Below are 17,333 nucleotides of genomic sequence, written 5' to 3'. Positions count from 1 at the left end.
TCTGGGGCTGCCAGGAGGGGGGGCCGCGGCGGCCGGGCGGGGGGCCCTCTGTTCCCGCGGAGCTCCCATGGAGTCGCCACCAGGCCCGCCCCGCAGAACAGCTAATCAAAACCACAGCGGCCCGAATGGGAACCAGGCGTGCTCCCAGCTGCAGCCAGAGGCCGCCAGGCGACGTAACCCGGTGTCAGGCCTGGCCGGCGGGGCAGCGCTGGAGGTGCTGGGGGCTGACGACACCCCCGGCCCACCCCAGCCAGCGCCACCCCCAGGGCCGCCCCCGGCGGGCTATTGGCTCCCTGCAGCTGAATGGAGCCTCCGCGTGCTGCAGCCCGGCTGCTTACATAAGAGCTCCGGGCGAGGCGCAGCACCCAGCTATTTGCCTATTTGCCGGGGGGGCCTCCGGGTGAGGGCCACCCCGTGGGGCAGCAGGCGAGCTTGAGGGCCCAGCAGGCCTCCAGAGTTGAAGAGCATGGGGTTTGGAACCAAAGAGACACAGGCTCGAACCGACTCCACCACTTGTTAGCCACGTGGCCCTGGGCACGTGCCACCCCCCCGCCTCAGTTTCCCCTCTGTGCAATGGGGGAAGTGGTCCTCACTTGCAGGTTTAGGGTAATATGAGGTACAGATAATGTATGTGCGGTGTCGGGGAGACCACGGACACTTAGCACATGGTCCACAAGGCTGTTGGCGACAGTTTATTAGCCTTATGACTGCACAACCGAACATGAGGCATGTTTTGTGGTATGAATCCATGAACTTCAAAAGCCCGGGAATTTCTGGGTTGGCTGCACGCTCACCTCCCCTTACGGGTACAGGACCAAGGGCTTTGGTTGAAGTGCTAGTGAGGGACGGGTCCCCCATTCAGAGCTATTCATCCTTATCTGCCTTTTGGTTGATCAGTCATTCATCCACCCCAGGCACTGCCCCTTCCTGAGATAGTACTTCGTGGGGTTCCACAGGAAGTTGTTATCTTACTGCTGTAAATTCCTGACATTTCCTCTCTGGCACTCACTGAGAATGTGCAGGCCTTTTCTCAAATGGGACCCTGTTTAATCCTTCCAGCAAGGTGGCAAGGAAGGCATGTAGTTCTCACTTTACAGATGAGAGGATGGGGGGTGGGAATCAGAGAGGTTAAGTGACATGCCCAAGGTCACACAGCTAGAAAGTGCCAGTGTCAGGACTCAAACCCAGGTCCCCGGCCCCAAAGCTCTCCTACTTCACAGTCTTGCTGAGGGTCTCCTTGTTATGCTTTCATATGCCTTAAAGTTAAATGCCAGCACCACAGAGAACTGAAAAGAACGGTAGGGTTCAACTTAACTCTCACCTACACAGACACCCTTTCTCCAGCATTCTGAGCCGAGGGTCACTGAGCCTCTGCAGGGATTTCCAGAGGAGCACCCTGGCTCAAAGAGGGGCTCCGGGGGGAAAGCGTTCTCTGAAGGTCTCTGCATCCCCAAGGGTGATCAGTTAGAGCATCAGAGGGCTCTTCCCATGTCTCTGTGGCTCTCTGATCATGAGTGGTTGGTTCTTTCTTGCTATGCCCAAAGCTCCATGTTGGGGAGAAGGGAGGGGTCTGTGAGTGCATGTCAGGAGGGGCACAATTTGGAGAAGGGCACAGGAGGGGGGTGGAGAGAGTGTGTGAGGAGAGAGGAAAGCAGGACCTCGCCTCTACCCACCCCCCCCAGGACCACCCGGGGAACATCAGAGGGCCAAGCTCTGCCTTCCGGGGGGAAGCTGGCTCCCAGCTCACCTGTGAGGCTCCCCAGCCAGTGATCCCTCCAGCCCAGTGCCTGCCAGACCTGTGGACTAATGATGTCAAATGTGAGAGGAGAAACGGCAGCTGAGAGAACACTCTGTGTTAGACCAAACAGTTGGCGACAAACGTCTATGTAATTGGAATGCCAGAAAAAATACATTGCATCCACTTTTATGACTAGAAGGGAATTTGATGGTGGTTTCCCATCCACCCCCCCTTTTATTCCCAGCATAGATGGACTCTATGGGCTTTGAAGGCAAATGGTATTTAACTCAGTAACTTGGCCGGGAGGATATGGAAAAAGAAGCTCCTCTCGCACACCCACTTCCATGTGGGAGGCAGGACAGGGAAGGGCAGGGGCCACCGCACACCTCTCTTACTGGCTAAGGGAGCTTGGTCAAGTTCCTCAGGCCTCTGAACCTCAGTTTTGTTATCTGGGCAATGGGACAGCACTGGGACCCGCCTCGCAGGGTTGGCGGGAAGAGTCACGAGGCGATCCATCACAAGACCTAAGCACTACGCCCGGCATGTAATCCAGGCTCTAAGAACCTCCGGTATTATCAGTGTTCTTGGGACACACTGCACGGGGGTCCCAGCAGTCTCTGGGAGCAACTTTTAGATCTGTGTGAAATGCCCACGCAGGGCACAGGGAAAGTAAGAGTGAGGCGTTTAGTCATTCAGACAGAAAAAGGGGCTGAGGGACCTCAACTCAGAAAGCCCGGCCCCAAAACACCTTGGAAATCACTTCTGGTGACAACTTACCTTACAGAAGTAGACCCGGAGGCCCCAGTGGGGGTGACTATGTACATGCAGGTAGGGACAGAGCCAGGGCAGTGCCCCTCGGTGGACACTCTGGGGACACAGGAGGCCCTGCATACAGGCGACTGGATCCAGCCAGAGCAGGAGCTCTTGAGACTCTGCCTCACGAGCTCTGGGGCTTGGGCACGGTCCGCATACACAGCAGGAGCCACCAGGTCCTGTCCAAGGCCTGGGCTCAGCCGCTCAGACAGTAAGGGGCCCCTCGAAACATCCTTGGCTCCCAGTGACCCCCAACCCACAACCAATGTACCACCTCAGCTTGTCCCCAACACCAAAGCTACGGAAGTCTGCACATGAGATGGGACCTGCCATCACCAAGAAAAGCCTCCCCTGTCTAGAAAGCAGCAGGAAAAGAGGGAAGACGTAAGTCTGACGGAGCTACACCAGCCTCAGCGCTTCCTCTGGGACAGAGCACCCACAGGGTAAGGAGCAACCTCCCAGCCTTGCAGAGCCAGCCTCCCCCCAGCCTCCCCCCAGCTGGCACAGCCCCAGGGGGCCCTAATCCCCTAATCACTGCCCACGCTTCCGGAATAGCCCTGAACTCAGTGCATCATGACATTTTTTCTCTCCCCATCCCCAAATGGCCTGCAAGCAACCCCGAGGGAACAGACTTGCTGGCCATTTAGCACCAGGGTTGAAATTACGCGCTGTCAATGTTTGTAGCCGTTAGTTGACTCTGATTATTACTCCAGAGGTTAAAGTCGCTGGAAAGGGGCACCCTGGATTGTGGGAAATCGGTCCTTTCTTATTCTGCAGGTCTGGTTAGTCCCCCTCCCCCCCCGCGCGCCCCTCCCCCATCCCCGCCCCAGCCCAGGTGTGAAACAGTCCTGCTGTTCTTCCTCTTTCTCCTCCTCCTCCGAAGCTCCCAGGAGTTGCTGCTTTAAAAACAGGAGCTGCAGAAACATGGCCCAGAGCCAGGTGCTTAGCGTGCACTATCTCCAACTACAGACAGAGTCAGAACTGAGCTCTCTAGGGCCCATCCACCCCGCCCCCCATGACAACCCCCCCCAACCCCGCCCCCGCCCCCATCCCCGGGCTGGGCGGCCTCCGGCCTCCGACACAGGCCTCTCTGCATGACCCTGGCTTCCAAACGAGGCTCTGAACCCTCGAAGTTGTGTCCTGCGAGGCCCAGAGACAGAGGACCCACGGGTCAAGGGATGCAGGTCTCTGGCCCTGGCAGGGAAGGGCTGAAATGGGCAAAAGGGGGCACCTGAGGCCTGGCAGGAGATGGGGGGGCTGAATTCACTTTAAATCCCATTCTTAACACAGGTCTGGGGGGGCCGTCAAGGCAGCTCGTTAGAACTACAAGGGATCTCAGAGGACGCTGCGCACGATCTCTCACAGAGGTGTCCTGAGAAAGGGTCACCCGGCCTCTTGGGGACACATTCACTGTGAGGGCGCCATTGAGGGGAAGCTGAAATTGCTATCAGTCACACTGGTGAGGGTCACCCCCGTCACAGCTGCCATTTACAGAGGACTTCCTTTGAGCCACTCACTTACATGGGCACGCGTTCTCTAGTTTCTTCCCTTCTTTGCTTTCCCTCTCTCTCCTTAGGATGTAAGCCTGGCTCACTCCCATCCCCAAACCCTCAGTGGCCACAGGGGAGGGGGGGGGACAGGGGCTCGATCTGAGCCCTCAATCCATCCACTCTGTCTACAGGGACTATGGAGGGTCAAGCCCCAGTGCAGAGCTCACTGCACATGCTCAATAAACATTGAATGAATGAATCATCAAGTGAATCTCCAGGGACACCAGCCCCCCTGGTTCCGATTAACAGAATGGTGGCCTGCCCCAGCCACTCAGGGTCACTGGGCAGGTCACTGGGCCCTCCCTGAGGACATCTCAGGACTCACCAACCTGCACGGTGACAGACCTGCAGGAAAGCATAAGCCACAGAAACAGGGTGGCCCCGTGAACCCCCAGCCTGCCAGGGCAGAACACTGGGACTGGACAAGTCGTCGTATGTCCCGGCACCTCCAGGACCCTGTCCATCTACGTCCTCCTGGCAATGCTGACTGCAGGCACAGCCCCTGGGACAGCCACCCAGCAGGAGGGGACACAGGATACCCCCTGCTCTTCCGAGGAGAGGCAAGACTGCCACTTGGGCACGGAGGCTGGAAAGGGCCTGAGAAATCACTGATGACGTTCCCACCATGCCCACTTATCAGCGACAGAACCAAGGCTCGAAGAGGTGGAGAAATGGGTCCAAGACGACACAGCTGGTAGGTGATGAGGAGGGACTTGGATGCCCCGAACCACAATCTGCCACCTCAGTCTCCCAATCAGGGCAATGGGGAGTTGGACCAGATGGTCTCTAAGGTGTCTTAGACCTGAAGGGATTTCAGGGGGAGCCAAAAGCTCATCTCTGCTGGGCATCTTCTTCACCCCACTCCCCTTCCATCCTCCCCAGCCCAGGACTCTATCTGCTCCAATCAAGGAACAGGGAAGGGAAGGGTCAGCGCTCCTGTCTCGGCGCATGAGGGGGGATGTGCGGGGGGAGGTGAGGGGCTGAGGGGTGGATTGGGAGCAAACGGCGCCTGCCCACCCTGCCCATCCACACCTCCGGGCCGCCCGAATGCCACGGGAAGTTCACCCAGAGTTTATAAACCTCCTTTGTCACAGAGCCGTGCATGGAGCCATCAATCAGGCCCTTAATTTACCCGTGTCACTTTCCAGAGGAAAACCGCCCTGCCAGTAGCCAGTGGCGCTTCCTCTCTCACCCGCTTGATGAGGATTTCATCTAATTGGTCCACGTTAAATCATTCCCAGGAATGCAACGTCCAATTACCGTGGCAGCGGCCGTGGCTGGCTGGCGGGGAGGACATGCGGGGCCTTCCCCGGCGGAGGCAGGAGAGTCCATGGGGGGCCTCCCTGGCTCAGGGCCCAGAGGCCTCTGGGAAACATGGAGGACCCAGCGAGGAGCCTGCTGGAGGGGGAGGGGGGCCGGGGGGAGGAACGTCAGGGATGAGAGGGAGAGGCAGGCCAGGAAGAATGGAGGATGCCAGTCACCTGGCTCTCCGACCCTCTCCATCCCTGGATGCCCAGGGGGCCAGGCGTCTCTCCCAGCCTCCACCCACCTCACGGACACAGGCTGGGTCCTGCCTTCTATGTCTCTTCCCCTCATAGGAACAGAGATCCAGAGGGCTGCCATAAGGCTTGCTCAGTACTGCCTGGCACTGACCCCCAAGTGGGAAGGCCGGGGGCACAGGCCATTCGGGGACCATAGCTGTGCTCACCACGCTTCCCCCTGCACATCTTTCTCCAAACCCATCAAGCTTGCTACAGGCTGGTTCGGAAGCTGTGCCCTGCTTCATCTTCCTGGTGACCTCCTGGCTGTCCTTCCGGTCCCAGATCGAGGGACCAGACCAAGATGCCCTCTCAAACTCCCTTGGGCAGGACAGGTAAGCTGTCCTTCCTGTGCCGGGCCTTCTGCTGCCCTTAGCACAGACTTCCGAGGCCACCTTGCCACACTGTACCACCCATATCCACTGGCAGAAGGGCCACTCTGGCCAGCCTGGGAGCTTCATGGGGACTGGGACCACATTTGTCACCTTTATATCCCTGCCCAATATGCATGGTACATGGTTGGCAATCAACAAATCTCTCCAGAATGAATGAACGAATGACGAACATCACTCGCCTTAATGCACGGCCTCAGGTAATGCACAGGCCAAGTCATACTCCCAAACATGCCGAGGGGCTCTCCTGGTCTGTAGACCCTGCTCAGAGGATCTCGTTCTGGCTCATTCTGATACAACAGCTATCAGGGGCCACCTGGGCACATCAGCGCCAGAGCACAAAAAACCGGAAAGAGCTTCAGATACACCATCTTCCACATGAAGGGAGCAAACCCAGGCCCAGGGTGCCTGTGTGAGGTACCCGCCAGCCCCAGGACCAGGAATAGGGTCACCCCCATAATCCCAGGGAGCGACTCCCAGCAAACCTCTAGGAGGCTGATCTTGCTGGCCCCTTCAGAAGCCTGGGGGAGAGTGGGATGCCCCGACTTCCGTTCCCACCTCTCCCGACCCCCTCCGGAGACTGCTGCCCGCGTGGCTGGCACGTACCTTGCGCTTCTTGGCGCGTCCCTCAGCCTGCAGGGTCCGGGTGCAGCGCTGCACGCACTCGGAGAAGCTGAGGTTGCTGTGGTCGGCACTGTAGTCGAGGTCAGCCAGCCGCGCCAGGGACAGGATGTAGTTACAGGCAATCCTCAGGATGGCCAGTTTGGACAGCTTCTGCCCGTAGGAGTAACACGGCACCTGGGGGTTGAGAAGGCATCAGGAGGGGCTGCCGGGGGCTCTGCACTGAGCACAGCCCAGCAGGGCACCCTGGCCAGGCAAACGGGGCCACTCACAATGACGTCCCGCTGCCCGAGAGGGGACCACCGGGGAGCAGAGGTGGCCTGTCGAATCCCTTGACCAGTATTCTATTTTCTGTTCTAAGCACCCACTGTTTTCCCGCACGCATCTCAACTCGTCCACTCACAAACTCCGGGAGACATCCACGTTCCCACTGTGTAGGGGAAGAAAGTGAGGCTCAGCTCACGCCCACAAGGCAAAAGGAATGAAGCATGTGAGTTCCCACCATGACAGAGCTCTGTCCCCCACCCTCCCTAAGAAGGAGTCTCTCAGATTTTTCAGCTCTGATACGCCATTCACTCACTCATTCAGCGACCCTTGTTTTGCTGGACACGCAGGGGTCCAACTACAAATAAAAACTTGATTCCTGACTTCAGAGAACTCACACTCAAGAGAGATGTCATAAAAGAGTTAGGTACCCAGGACTCTGGGAACATACAAGAAGGAACGTGCCAGTGCTTAGCTGGGAGGGCTTTCTTTTTCTTTTCTCTTTTTCCTTATGCCCTCTGGACCTGCAGTGCTGCTGGGCATGCAACAGGTGCATCATAAATATTTACAGTCCCAACCAGACTTGACATGCTTGTCAGTGACTCATCGCCAAGCAGACGCTCACTAATTGCACAGGGGTTTGTACGGGGTGAAGAGACAGAGCGTCCAACTTTCGAACACTGTCCGCCAATGTTTGTACCATGCATGCGAGCAAAAAACAATGAAGATGACAGCTGAGCTCTGAGCTGAGATGTGGAAATGACCCCACAACGTCCATCTGACGGGGGCAAACAGACACAGCCCATACCACTCCTCTGAGGTACCGCTCACCCAGCCCCCAGGGCTCCAGTTTCCTTCTCCTCTCTCTGGCATTCCAGATCTAGACCCAGCATCCACCCCTACCACCGACTCTGGTACCCATTAACCCCATCCTGCAGAGTGGGTCGCCCCAGCAGGTCCACTCAACAAGTATTTGGTGAGTATCCCCCATATACCAGGCCCTGTCTTGGGCCAATGGTTCTCAACTGCAGATGATTCTGTCCCTCGGGGGGCTGTTGGCAATATCTGCAGACATTCTTAACTGTCAGTATTGGGGAACAGGGGAAGGAGGATGGTACTGGCCCCTGCTGGATAGAGGCCAGGGACGCTGCTAAACATCCTGCAATGCACAGGGTCCTCTAAGGCCCCCACCGCATGGAACTGCCCGGCCCGACCTGTCACTGGTGCAGAAACTGAGAAAGCATGAATAAGACAGTCACCTCAGATGGGGCCCTAAATGCATCATCCACTTTGTTCTCACTTTGTCCAGGAGCTCTCTCTGACCCTCCCCTCCCAACCCTAAACCAGGGGACAAGGGGAGGAGTGCTGGAGTGGACACCTGCCCTTAACAGTGCTCTAATAGCCCCCCAACTGTCCTTAACTCCTGATTATTGTGACTCATTTAATGGCCAGTCTCCCTGTGAGCTGATGGGGGGAGGCTCACATCTGCAGGGCCTAGCACAGGTCTTGCGCCTAATAGGCCCTCCAAAGGGTTTGTTCAATGAGAGAATGAATGAATAAATGAATGATCTACCTCCATGTTCATCAGGGGGCTCCAGAATGTTTAGAAATGTGTTCAAAACCCTTTCTTCTCTCGGAGGATGAAGATTTAGCTATTCAGTGTAGAGCTTAAGCACACATACCTTTTGGCCATCTGGGCTCACCTCCTGCTCTATAGCTCTCCCAGGCTAGCAGACCCCGGGGGGTCGATGGACCTCACCTTTCCAAGGGCTGGCTTCCTCTTCATATGCTAACACGACTGCCCTCACCACAGCGATAGGCACACTGCATACAGTAAGGCCTGATACAAGTCAGCGAGCCCTTACGACTGGGGCTGCAGAATGTCTCCAAAGAGGGGCTCCAGAGCAGATTAGACGCAGGACACATGCCCTGGAGCCAGGACACGATGCCTGCTCATCACGCCCCCCCCCCACCAGTGAGGGTCCTGAAATGGCACCCACACCAGAGGCAAGGTTTGCTGTCCCCTTTTAAAATCTTCCAGCAGCCAAGGAGTTGACCTTCACCAGACTAGGAAACCAAAGGAGGGGCAGGTTGGTGACAGAGAGAATGCAGACTCCCGTGCATGCCCCCCCCCAACTCCCATCCTCCAGTCCTCGCTGTGGCTCCAAACCCATCCAAGAAAAGCCAGCAGAACAATGCACTTTGCCTGTTCCCGACCAGAGTCCAGAGAATCCTGCTTATCAGCCTGAACAAATAAACAAGGTCTGTGGGACAGAAAGGTTCCCGGGAGTCCTGGCACAGGGGAGGGGGGTGTCTCGAGAGCCAGCCCAGCACCTCTGCCTTCTCTGCTCCCAGGAGGGAGTGCCTGCCTGCCAGAGGCCCCTGGGCACTGGGCGCAGCTCTGTGATACGGGTCCCTACTGGTGTGTTCACCCAGGGGCCACGCGGGCAGTCACCCAGCTCATTGAGCCCTTGGCCCCTGAACAGATGGGCTTTCCTGCCAGTGGGGACCAGGGATCTCGGGAAGGATCTGCGTGTGGGGATCCAGGGTCATTGCAGAATTACAGAATAACAGATGAGGCCAAGGCCAACCTAGGGGCTCCAGTCCAGGTTCCGGGCCAGTTTTGTCACTCTGTCCCATTGCTTCTATCCAAATCCAGATCTGACAAGGAAACCATCTATTGGGCCCGAGTGGTATATCTGACATTATGGTAGCTATTCACAGGTAATCTGTCCCATTTAAAACCTTCCCCCAAAATAAAGACTCTTATCCCATTCTGCACATGAAGATACAGAGAGGTAGACACTCAGCTAAGACCTGAAGCTAAGCCAGGAGCTTGTCTGTCGAGTACCCAAGGAAGGTTCATGGCCACTGAGCTCCCCAGGCTCCCCCCAGCACAGGTAGCCATATGTAGGACGCCAAGGGCACCTTTTGGGTGGCTCACTCCTTCTCTTTCCCCTCCCCTGGGTGGGAGGTGTTCCTGGGCTCACCTGGTTAATTCCAGATCCTCCTGGTGCCCATGCCCCAGGATGCAGCCCCGTGGTCCCAGAAGCCCAGTTCTGGCCTAGCCCTCACAAAGTAAGAGTCTGGCAGCTCCTCCTAGTTCTGGGAGGTGGAGGAAGGGTGGAAAGAGCTGGTCTGAACTGCAGGCACCTGCCAGTGACTTTGGGAGGTGCCTTCGATTCCCTCATCTGGAGAGTGAGAACAACAATACCTGGGTACCCTACGTGATTGCTGGGACCAGGCCACCCCCGGCTGTTTATTGGGATCTACTAAGGGTATTTTTAACACAATGCCTGTATTTATCTTTAAACAGCCCAGTGAGGTAGAAATGATCTCTTCCACTCTACAGAGAAGCATTGGATGCCTTAGCTGGGCTCTTTCCAACTAGCTGGAAGCAACTGCTTGTGGATTTGGATAAGCCTTTACAACCAAAGGTGGGGGGATAGGCAGCCCACCCTTCTGAGCTGGGGATGGAGAGGTCTGGACTGATGATCCCATGGGACTTTAGCCTTTGTGCAAGACCAGCCACCCCACCACCTGCAGAGGACCCCCTCAGCAGCGCTCTGCTCCCCTAGTCAGAGGACACAGGGCAAAGGAGACAGGACGGTCCCTTGCCTTCGATTCCTAACAAATTGCCCAGCTTCTAGGAAAGTAAAAGGACCTGCCTTGTGCTCACCCCATAAGGATTTTCAAGCTTCAAGGGCCAGGTCTGGGGATTGTGACAAGAACCCATATGCCCCCCAAACATTCCATCCCACCCACCCTAGCCAGACTCTCTCCTGGCTCCACTCCTGGCCGTCCACTGTGACCTTAGACAGTCCCATGACCTTAAAGGATCTCAGCTTCCTTACTAACAAAATGATCACCAGAGTCCCCACTACCTGAGAAGGGGATGGCGGGAGGCAAATACAGGAAGCCGCTACAGAGAAACAACGCCAAGAAGCTCCCAGCACATGCAGGAAAGTGCTCAAAGCTGTCCCCCGCTTTAGATCCTGCCCAGGCTGCCCTCCTGGAAGCCCGTCGGGATCCTGGACCCACAGAGCTCCCACAGCACTGTGTTCACGGCCCACAGCTGAGCGCCTGATTCTACTGGAAATTCTTCTCTAATCTCTCATGTCAGTGAGGGCTGGCTTCCTGGGGTGAAGCCACTTGGTGCGGAGCTGTTCAAGGTCCTTGTCAAGTTCTACCGAAATAGGTTCTCTAAAATCCCTTCTCTGGGATTCCGGCCCAGAGAACCTGAGGCTGGACCCTGAGAACCGGGGTCTTAGTAGTTATGAGCGGTGGCCCCAGGGCCAGACAGGCCTGGGAAGGTGACCATAGAGACACGCAACAATAGGCTCAGGTAGGGCACTTCCCCCAGTGCAATGAGGCTCAGTAAGGAGTGGATGGAGTCCCCAGAGCAGGCCTGTCCCCATTCCCTGAGGTGTGCCCTGGCTGCTGTGGAGTCATGGCCCCCTGGCATGCTATGGGGTCTGTGACTGAGGGAAGGGTAGGGTTGGGGGCATCATCTCTATGCCCGCCCACCGTCCATCGTGAGTTCCCTCGGTGAGGATCCCCTGGGAGACTCCAGGGGCAACAGAGAAGGGGGCGCAGGCCCAATTTGCTTGGCACCCTCTTCCTGCAGAGGCACCTCAGCAGGCCCTGAGGGCTCCTCATTGCCACCTCGGGCCTCTGCCCTGCAAGGCTACCATTCCTCCGTCAAGGCTGAGGGGCTTCAAATTTTGAGGGGAGAAAGGAAATCTGCACACACACCAGATGTCCCAGGGTGCTGCTAGGAGGCCAAGGCCAGAACACTGGCCTGTCCCCTCACCCCACCCACCCCCAGCAAGGCCAGGCTTTCCTTTCGACCCCCTCCCACCTGGCCCTGGAGCAGCCCTGCACATGGGCCAGGCCCAGCTGTGCACACATGGCCTTCACATGAGGCGGCCGGGAGGGCCGTACGCAGCTGGGCTGGTGGCACGTGCTGTGTGGCCTGACCATCTGCCCCGCACACACCCCAGCCCCTCACCAGACCAGAGGGCCTCTCCCCCACCTGCACTTCCTTGGCCAAACAGCTCCCTCCTCTTCCCTTCCCGGTTAAGAGCAGAGTGGGTTAGACCAAACAGAAGGCTTCAGGACGCTGGTGCTGAGGGCAGACAGCCAGGGGTATTCAAGAGGCTGAGAGGAAGAGCTCTTAAAAGCCTGGGCATTGGAGTGACTCACTGACTCCGATTTGAATCCAGGCTCTACAGTGACAGTGGCCCGTGCTTTGCAGGCTGTGACTACACCAAGCCAAGGAGGCCCAGCACCCCCACAGCTAGTGAGGTACGCCGAGGAGCCGTGCGCTACAAAACCCACGAGGCCCCACGTGCACAACCTCGGCCCAACTTAGGTAAGCCTTCTGAACCTCAGCTTCACTTATCTGTGAAATGGGGCGGTGGGGCGGGGGGGAAGGATAATAATTATACCTATTTCATTAAATGAACTAATACACCTAACATGCCCAGCACAGTGCTTGCCACAAAGCAAGCCTCTGATAAATGGTAGTTCCTATGATTGTTATTAAAATGATTACAGAATGTTTATTTCCACATCTCTCAAGGCCTTGCCTGGCACTGAGGACTCTGTAAATGCTCAAGGAATGTTCATTCCTCCTACAGCCCCCATTCCTTTCTTCATCTGCTTTTTGCAAAGAAGCTATGTGGGGGGTAAGCCTTATCTCCATTTTCTAGCTTTAGCAACTGAAGCCCAGAGAAGGAAAGTGACTTTGCATGGTTACGGCGGAAAGCATGCAACAGAGGCACGACTCAAACCCTGGCCTCTGGACTCCTCACCCAGTGCTCTTTTAACTCTACCAAGAAGCTAGCTGCTCAGGGAAACAAAACCCCAGACCAGAGCCACAATCCCGGAACTGATCTCGGTGCTGTGATGGCCAAGCCTTCATTTCAGGCAGAACCATCCTCCTTCTTTTCCCTTCTTTGCCAAGGGCCCATTTCAAACAGTCAAACTTGAGCCTAGATCCAGAGCTACAGGCTGTCTGGATTGGGGTGTGTGAGAGTGCACGTGTGCATGCATGTGCACGCATGCACCTCCTATGTGTGGGGGACAGAGGATTTTCTCCATCGGATGGGTGCTGTTGTGGGTGTGGCCTCAGCCCCTGGCTCTGAGATCACAAGTGCCCTACCTACATTTCCTTCCCTCCCAACAGCAGGCAGATGCCCACTCTGACCTGGCAGCTTTCTGGGGAAGGGACAGAGTGGTTTGAGCGGGGAGGGAACAAACAGGAGCAGGCACCTCTGTGACCATGTATTTGTATGTGCTCTTGGGCATGTGTAATGATCACATGTATAGGCATACATATGTCTTTGCATCTGTCCTTCTTAGGTAGAACTTCCCCCCAGAAAGCGTGGACGTGAAAGAACAGGATTTAAATAATCTCATCTTGGACTCAGTCATGGGTAGACCAGCTTCCGATCATTAATAAACATGACAGATACAGATGGCACTGTGGGAAGCATTTGGTCAGGCAGGCATTCCAGAAACTGCTGTCATCTTCCCTAACCCACGAGGTGATCTTGGACCAGTCTCCTTCCTTCTTTCTCCAGGCCTCAGTTTTCTATTCCATTAAACGGGGTAATTCAACCTGACAGGATGTGAAGATCAAGCAAGGTGGAATATTACTGAAGGAAGCAAAAGCCACCGGGTAAATGAGACGTTTAGTTGAGTTGAGTACACAGAGACCATGAATACTTTCTCGGAAATGAAAGAGGCAATCAGAGGGACAAAAGGGGCCCTGAACTGGTAGTCGAAGGACCTAGGTGCCAGCCCTACCCTGTTCCTCACCAGCTGTGATGTCCTGGGCATGTGGCCTCCCCAATCTTTCCCTAGTTGCAAGGTTTCCCTAGTTGCAAGGTTTCCCTAGTTGCAAGGTAAGCAGGTGGACAGGCATCTTTCTGCCCAGTCTGTCATCCTTCTATCCTGGGGGTAGGCTGCAAGATGCTCTATGGGTTGCCACCCTCCGTAGGCATTCAGACACAGAGCTGCTGCCCAAGGGTAAGCCTGAATGTTCCACTGGGCCCACTGCTCAGGGTCCCAACTGGTGTGGCTGGCCACATCACTGACCAAGCATCTTACCCAAACCCAAGCAAGACACTTTGACTCAAGTCATAGAGCCTCTTTCCTCCCAGGAGCTCAATTCCCTTCCCATGGATGGACACATGCACCTGTCCACCCCGCCCGCAGAAGGAAGAAGAGAGTGGGATCCAAAAAGAAGATCATGTTTTCTAAAACACTCTGTTGTTGGCTAAAACCCAGAGAGGTTGAGTAACTTTCCTGGAGTCACACAGGAAGTCAGCTGTAGAGTAAGCAAAAACCTGACTGTCCAAACCAGTCACATCCACCCCTAATCCTTCCCCGTTCCCTGTGGGGGTGCGGGCAGGGGGCACTTACTACTCTCTTCTTAGATCTCCCTTCTCTCTAAGAAAACCAGAAGTCTAGAACCCCAGGGCAGTCCCAGTCTTGTTTAAAGTGTAATTGCAAAACTGCCCCTCCCTATTACCGGTAATTCTCAGACAAATGTTCTTCTCCATCCCCCTAGAGGACGCTGTCTGGTGAAGGCAACACCCACCAACCCCAAACTGAGAAGCCCCTGACCCACCCCAGAACAAGGCTCTGCAGATCCCCCAACTAATCAGTCCCCTCAGTAGACCTACCTGCTTCACCATGAGGTGAAGCACAGCAGCGGAGGGTATCCCCTGAGAAGGCTCTCACCAGCCAATTCCTGAAGCTGCCCTTGGGGAGGAGACGCAGGCTTGTAGCCCAGATCCTTAAGGATACCAGGGGGTTGGATGCAGGGCCCCTGAAGCAGCCTGAGTGTAGAGGCATCCCTCCTAGGAGGTAGGGTCTGAAGAGGGGGTGGCAAAACCAGTTCCACCCCTCCGCAGCATCGTAGGCCTCCCAAGACCCAGACCGCGCTAAATGCCTGAAGGGGAAGGGTCCCCCCGCCCCGCCCCCGCTTCCTCGCTGGAGACAGATTCCCACATTCCCTCTCTCCACTCCCCACCGCGCCCAAGGGACTCGGGAAGACAAATACTTGCTGCCATAAAAGTGAACTATGAGGGCTGAAGTCAGACGCGCAGAAGGGTCGCCCCGGGGGCTGGGGGGAGAAGCAGGGCGCGCCTGGGCCAAAGATCTCGAACCTTTGCCCCCACTTTGCAAGCTAAGATCCGTATCAACGCTGTGGCAAAGGGTACTGCCCTAGGAGGGCTCAAACCTGTCTGGACCCTGGGGCCGACCGGGCGGGAACAACTCGCTCCTCACACACACCCTCATCCTCCCTAAAATCTCCCCGCCACTCACCCACCCACTCCAGCAAACGTCCCCGGGCGCAGTGAGGGTGTGCGGCTGGGAGCCGGTACCTGCTTCCTGAGCGCCTCGAAGGCTGCACTGATCGTGTGCACCCGCGTCCGCTCCCTGGCGTTCGCTAGGAGCCTCCGGGTCTGCTGCAGGGCTTTGATCTCCGAGGCAGCGGCGGTCGCTTCGCCCGGCCGTTTCCTAGGCGACGCGGAGGCATCCGGGTGGTTATTGTAAATTACGTGTGAAATTGACGAGTAAGAACTTTCCCCGGGGCGCGTGGGGGGCGCGGGGCGCACGGAAGACTCCGGGGGCGCAGGGGGCGCCGACGGCGTGGGGCGTGCAGGCGGTGCGCACAGCAAGATACGGGGACGGAGGCCGGGCTCCCGGAAAGGCTGCGCCTCGGAACCCCCGGGTACTTGGCTCTGGGGCGCCGGAGGCGGCGGTGGCGGTGGCGGCGGCGTGGGGAGTCCCGGCCCCACTGCACCCAGGGCGAAGCCGCGTTTCCGCGCGTCGGAGACCTCCGGCGCCCGGGCGCCCCGGCACTCCCCGGCCGGGTCCGCGCCCCCACCTGAGGGAACAGCCGGCGCCACCGGGGCTGGCACCGGGGCCGCGACCGGCTGCAGCCTCTGGGTCCTGTCGCGCAGCCCGTTGGTGGCGGTGGCGCCGTGCTCGGGCGCTTCCAAGTCCAATCGGAAAGTTTTATAGCCGTTCGCGCGCCGCGCCGGCTCCTTGCCTTTCCTCTTGAGCTTCTTGAGGCCGTTCAGCTCCTTCACGCACACGGTCTTCCACGGCCCGTCCTCGAGAACCGGGATGTGCTTCATGGCGCGGGCAGCGCGCGAGGCAGGGGCGTGGGGCTGCCCGGGCCGCGCGCCCGCCGCGCTCGCTCTGCACGCCGCGCGCCGGCTCTGCCCGGGCGGCCGCCGCGCTCAGCGCCTGGGAGTCTCGGGCTCTCCCCCTTCTCGCGCCCGCCCTCCTCCCTCCCTTTCTCCCCCTCGCCCGAGGCAGCTGCGCCGCCGGCTCCGCGAAGCCGCCGGGCTGTCCGTTCCCGGAGCGCTCAGAGTGTCATCTGAAGTCGCTGCCGCCTTGCCAGCATTTCTGGAGAACGCCCGCTGCGCTCCATCTGTGTTTGTTTAGCCTCAGTTTACACAGAAGCCCAGTTCGCGAGATCAGTCAGCGCCGCCGCCCCGAGAGGAGGCAGCCCCCGCCGCCGCCGCCGCCTCCCCAGCCCCGGCCGCCCGAGCCGCGAGCGCCTTTAAAGAAACAGGAAGCATTTTTCAAAACAGCTGGGCTGCCGGCCGCCTCCTTTGTCCGCGTCCTCTCTACCTCCCCCCACCCCCACCCCTTCTGTCCAGAACCTGCCTCCTCTGGCTCTCCCTCCCCGCCCCCTCCTCAAGTCCGGGGTGCTTCTCTTTTCCCCAGAGGACCGGCCGCTCCCTGCAGAACTGCCCCGAGCACGTGGCTTCTGGGCCCTTCGGTCCTTCCCCAGATCGGAGCTGGGCCTTCTCTAGCCAGCCTCGCTGACCTCTGAGTGACGCAGCAGCGACCTTCTGCACCCAGCACCTCCCCGTCCCAACTCACCAATCGAGGAAAAAAAACAAAACAAAACAAACAAACAAACAAAAAACAAAAACGGAGCGGCGACTTCTGGACTTCTGCGAGGGGGGAAGGGGAGGGGGCCTGGTGGGGGAAGGGAAAGGCCCTGAGTTGCCCAGACCCTCACTCCCACAGCACCGCAACCCCACTCACTCCCTCATTTGCTGGAGCAGGGAGGCCAGGAGTAGAAGGCCTAGGCTGTAGGGAAACTGAGGCTCTGAAAGGGAATGCGCTTTCCCACTGTCACACAGGGAGTCACAGAGGCTGGGGAGAGTGGACACTTCCGATTTAGGTAGACCTGGCATCTGTGAGATTCTGAAGGTGCCTCACCCCAGGCCGCCTGCCAAGCCTAGGTTTACTCACCTATGAGATGAGAAGTGTGCAGGGCGTAGTGCCCAAGTCCCAGGCTTGCTGTAAGGAACTAAGCCCCGGGCACGCAGGAGGTACTGGTCAAATGGTGGCTTTGCTTATGAATGTTACTAATAAC

The 17,333-nt window shown here is 57.6% G+C and overlaps 1 protein-coding gene across 9 annotated transcripts in view; it reads right to left on the bottom strand.

Moving 5' to 3' along the window:
* Nucleotides 1–16,571, bottom strand: part of ATOH8 (atonal bHLH transcription factor 8) — a 34,760-nt gene extending 18,189 nt beyond the window's left edge. For 2 of the 9 annotated variants that reach the window (XM_081796698.1, XM_081796697.1), the window contains exons 1-4: nucleotides 15,316–16,568; nucleotides 6,638–6,829; nucleotides 5,362–5,499; nucleotides 1,748–1,803 (exon numbers count right to left, since the gene is read on the bottom strand). In XM_081796698.1, coding sequence (XP_081652824.1) covers nucleotides 1,748–1,803; nucleotides 5,362–5,499; nucleotides 6,638–6,829; nucleotides 15,316–16,074 — 1,145 coding nt within the window. In that variant the 5' untranslated portion in view covers nucleotides 16,075–16,568. The other 7 variants (XM_081796702.1, XM_081796701.1, XM_031032978.2 and 4 more) reach the window with 6 other exon arrangements.
* Nucleotides 16,572–17,333: the final 762 nt, after the last annotated feature.

This window comes from Leptonychotes weddellii, chromosome 10 (assembly GCF_054177405.1).
Source record: "Leptonychotes weddellii isolate Sample4059 chromosome 10, ASM5417740v2, whole genome shotgun sequence".
NCBI classification, from domain to species: Eukaryota; Metazoa; Chordata; class Mammalia; order Carnivora; family Phocidae; genus Leptonychotes; species Leptonychotes weddellii.
The sequence above is the reverse complement of the archived record's forward strand: the minus strand, read 5'-3'. Positions and strand labels throughout refer to the sequence as shown.